Source organism: Rhinopithecus bieti, unplaced genomic scaffold (genome assembly GCF_001698545.2).
Source record: "Rhinopithecus bieti isolate Rb0 unplaced genomic scaffold, ASM169854v2 scaffold_64461, whole genome shotgun sequence".
In the NCBI taxonomy this organism is placed as follows: Eukaryota; Metazoa; Chordata; class Mammalia; order Primates; family Cercopithecidae; genus Rhinopithecus; species Rhinopithecus bieti.
In genome coordinates this window covers 76,634-81,462 of record NW_016824256.1, presented here as the reverse complement: position 1 = coordinate 81,462, position 4,829 = coordinate 76,634, and the positions used below count along the sequence as shown (strand labels likewise).

The window sequence follows — 4,829 nt, the reverse complement described above, 5'->3', positions numbered from 1 at the left end:
TGGGCCCTGCTGGACGCTCATGTGGGATAACTAGTGGCCACCTTTTCAGTGTTACCAGTGAGCTCTGACTGTTCCTAATGGGGCCAGAATGGAGTTAAGGTGCCTTCTCAATGTCAGAGACAGCGATGGTCCCAGAAACAACCCAGGTAATCTCTATGCCAATGAAATGTGGGTTCACAGCGAGGAGCATATCCTGGGTTCTTCAGTGGGAAGACTGCTGTCCACAGAAAGCTTAGAAATGGGGCAGGGAATGCATTTCCTTGAGCAGGATTTAGGGCTTGGTCTCTCAGCATCCCGCTCTTGTATGGCTGATGTGGCATCTGTTGTTTCTTTCTCATCCTAGTTCAGGCTTTGAACTGTGAAATATCCTGCCTCATGAATATGCAAATAACCTGAGGTCTCCTGAGATAAATATAGATATATTGGTGTCCTGAGAGCATCACATAACAACCACATCCCTCCCCTAAAGAAGCCCCTGGGAGCACAGCTCATCACCATGGACTGGACCTGGAGGCTCCTCTTTGTGGTGGCAGCAGCTACAGGTAAGGGGCTTCCTAGTCCCAAAGCTGAGGAAGGAATCCTGGTTTAGTTAAAGAGGATTTTATTCACTCCCGTGTTCTCTCCACAGGTGCCCAGTCCCAGGAGCAGCTGGTGCAGTCCGGGGCTGAGGTGAAGAAGCCTGGGGCCTCAGTGAAAGTCTCCTGCAAGGCTTCTGGATACACCTTCAGCAGCTATGCTATCAGCTGGGTGCGACAGGCCCCTGGACAAGGGCTTGAGTGGATGGGAGTGATCAACCCTANTGTAAGAGTTCCTTGTCTATAGGCATTATTTAGTGGCTTTCTGAAATGGTGGTTTTAGTACCAATGTACTGGACCTGTGAGTAGACTCACTGCCTCCTGCAGGTCCTAGATAGTGGAGGCCTCAGGAACTGTTTCTCATTTGGAATGCATTTGTTTCTGAGATTTGTGTTGGGTTGTTAAGTTCACCTTTCATGTTAGTAGGTGGCCTTACAGATTTGAGCCGACTGCAGGAGAAGCAGATGAGTACACACTTGACATCTGTGCACAGGGAGAAACTCTCTGTTGTCTCAGGCGATGGGCTGGTCTATCAAATGCACAGTGACCTGAGTTCCCTGCTCAGCCCCTGAGAGGGGAACCAAGCTGGACACACATGAGCCACCGAGCCTGGCAAGCAAAAGAATCAGCCTTGATGGAAATGGCCAGGTGAGGGGCATCTACTCAGTGTGATTTCTTTTGTTATTAAGAGTTTTAGTGTGGTGGCTTTTTCAAATTCCCGTTGTAGTAGTAATATACTGGGCATGTGAGCAGACCCATGGTCTTTTGCGGGGCTGGAATCACAGAAGTATTGAGAAGCTAATCTCATTTTCAACTGCTGTGCACTGGTGGTAGCGGCTTTGTATTAGGTCATGCAGTTTGAACATCCGGCCAGTAGGGGGCGCTTGCAGGTAAGAGCCGGCTATGGGGGCAGCAGAAGGATTTACGCTTTACCAGTCATTAAAGTGGGAGATTTGTCATGTTCCAGATCTTAGAGAGAAGACTTTTAGTTATTTCTCATTCAGTCTGATACTACCTGAAAGTCTCTTGAATATGACTTTTATTTTGTCGAGATGTATTTCTATACCCATTTTTTAATGTTTTTTTTCATGAAAGGATGTTGAGTTTCATCAAATGCGTTTTCAGCATCAATTGAAAAAATATTATAAGTGGATTAAAGATCTAAACGTAAAACCTAAAACTATAAAATCTCTGGATAATAACCAAGGAAATACAATTTAGGACATAAGAACTGACAAATGCTTTATAATGAAAATGCTAGAAGCAGTTGCAACAAAATCGAAAATTGACAAATGGAACCTAAGTAAATTAAAGAGCTTCTGTATAGCAAAAATCCCATCAACAGAGTAAACAGGCAACCTATAGAATGGGAAATAAAATATTTACAACCTATACATCTGACAAAGGTCCAATAATAATATATACATGGAACTTTAAAAAACATTCAAGAAATAAAAAGTGACCAAGGGACACTTCAAAAAAGACCTATATGTGGCCAACAAGCATAGGAAAAAATGCTGAATACCACTATCATTAGAGAAATACTTACCAAAACCGCAGTGAGGTACCATCTCAAATCAGTTAGAATAGTTAATCTTTAAAAAAATTAACAGAATTTTATGATTGAAGAAAAAAGGGGAAATTTATACACTTCTGGTGGGAATGTACATTAGTTCAACCATTGTGGAAAGCAGTGTGGTGATCCCTCAAATAATCTAAAACAGAAGTTTCATTTGACCCAACAATCCTACAACTGGACAGATACCTAAAGGAATATAAACATGTAGGTTCATTGCAGCACTGTTCACAATAGCATAGACATGGAATTCACCTAAATCCCCATCACTGGCAGAATGGATAGAGAAAAGTGTGCTACAAACAGCTATGGAATACTATGCAGCTAAGAAAAGAATGAAATTATGTCCTTTGTAGGAACATGATGGAACTGGCAGTCTTTATTCTTAGCAAACTAATTCGGGAACAGAAAACCAGATACTATATGTTCTCACTTATTGGTTGGAGATAAACAAAAAGAAATATTTTTCCAGGGACTGAGTCTTCCTTATTCAACAAGTCATTCTAAATTAAGTGTTCAACAAGTTGCTGATATTGATTTAAATATTCTATTTCATCTGGACCACTTATATCACTCAAAAAGCAATGAGAACTATATTTATCAGTGGGATTCTAGGATAATAAATATCTGAATAGTGAGAATATGAAGGATATGGATGGTTTTTTAACTCAATGGGCACATAACTAGGGGAGACACTATATCCCTATGAATAAGTTATTCAGACTTCAGAGATAAATAATGTTTCCTATGTTGTGTTTGTGACTTGGAAGTGGTGGATTGAAGAGTGTGGTAGGTGCACAGACCAAGTGGATCAGAAATCAACATGTAAAGATGATGATCTATGGACATGATCTAAAACCATGTCAAATCATTCTATTTAATGGAGTTTGACATAAAACACAAACTTATTCAAAATACAAATTACTTGGTAATTATTTGGGGAGATATGAATTCATCAAGAAATTCAAATTCCTATTTCTATTTCAACCCCTGATTCCTACCATGAATGGGAGGGAAATCTCACAGCCAATCACACATCAGAGGGCAAATCTGTAAACCAAGATTCTTTCCATTGAAGGTCCTGGGAGGCCAGGACCCTCAGGAAAGTGCTGGGGAGTCTGTCTTGGGAGTGCCCAGCAGATCTCAGAAGTCTCCATGGGCCCTGCTGGACGCTCATGTGGGATAACTAGTGGCCACCTTTTCAGTGTTACCAGTGAGCTCTGACTGTTCCTAATGGGGCCAGAATGGAGTTAAGGTGCCTTCTCAATGTCAGAGACAGCGATGGTCCCAGAAACAACCCAGGTAATCTCTATGCCAATGAAATGTGGGTTCACAGCGAGGAGCATATCCTGGGTTCTTCAGTGGGAAGACTGCTGTCCACAGAAAGCTTAGAAATGGGGCAGGGAATGCATTTCCTTGAGCAGGATTTAGGGCTTGGTCTCTCAGCATCCCGCTCTTGTATGGCTGATGTGGCATCTGTTGTTTCTTTCTCATCCTAGTTCAGGCTTTGAACTGTGAAATATCCTGCCTCATGAATATGCAAATAACCTGAGGTCTCCTGAGATAAATATAGATATATTGGTGTCCTGAGAGCATCACATAACAACCACATCCCTCCCCTAAAGAAGCCCCTGGGAGCACAGCTCATCACCATGGACTGGACCTGGAGGCTCCTCTTTGTGGTGGCAGCAGCTACAGGTAAGGGGCTTCCTAGTCCCAAAGCTGAGGAAGGAATCCTGGTTTAGTTAAAGAGGATTTTATTCACTCCCGTGTTCTCTCCACAGGTGCCCAGTCCCAGGAGCAGCTGGTGCAGTCCGGGGCTGAGGTGAAGAAGCCTGGGGCCTCAGTGAAAGTCTCCTGCAAGGCTTCTGGATACACCTTCAGCAGCTATGCTATCAGCTGGGTGCGACAGGCCCCTGGACAAGGGCTTGAGTGGATGGGAGTGATCAACCCTATTGTTGGTATAACAAACTACGCACAGAAGTTCCAGGGCAGAGTCACGATTACCGCCGACACATCCACGAGCACAGCCTACATGGAGCTGAGCAGCCTGAGATCTGAGGACACGGCCGTGTATTACTGTGCAAGAGGCACAGTGTGAAAACCACATCCTGAGAGTGTCAGAAACCCTGAGGGAGAAGGCAGCTGTGCGGGGCTGAGGAGATGACGGGGGTTATTAGGTTTAAGACTGTTTACAAAATGGGTTATATATTCCAGAAAAAAAGAACAATAGAAACACGTACACACTCTAATTTTAAGATAAATATTCCACTCAAGAATCGTCATATAAGCCAAATTCACAGAGTGGAAAAGGCCACACTCAATAAAGTTGATACAAACATTCCATGGAGGTGCTACTGTGAACAAGTTTTCCAGTGGGATGAACACATGATTTGGAGCAAGGTTATTTGATCACGTGGTGAGACTAAGAATGATTCTTAAAAGTGGCAAAATTTCTTTCAAATGTTTCTGCCACTCCTTTTCATAAAGTTTATTTTAGAGCAGTTTTAGGATTACAAAGAAATTACACAGAAGGTGTGAGAATTCCCATGACTCCCTGAGCTACACAGGCACAGCCTCCTCCACCACGACCATCCTGCCCCACAGGCACGAATCTGTTACAATGGATCAATCTACAAGGACACTTGGTTCCTTCTTTTTCTGGTGATGCCCTAATA

At 43.1% G+C, this 4,829-nt stretch overlaps 1 gene segment (V, D, J or C); it reads left to right on the top strand.

Annotated features, from left to right (window-relative positions):
* The first annotated feature begins 3,704 nt into the window (after positions 1 to 3,704).
* LOC108522155 (Ig heavy chain V-I region V35-like) lies at positions 3,705 to 4,595 on the top strand. The segment is given in 2 exon segments: positions 3,705 to 3,849; positions 3,936 to 4,595. Coding segments are annotated over 2 exon segments (363 nt in total).
* The last annotated feature ends 234 nt before the right edge of the window (positions 4,596 to 4,829 follow it).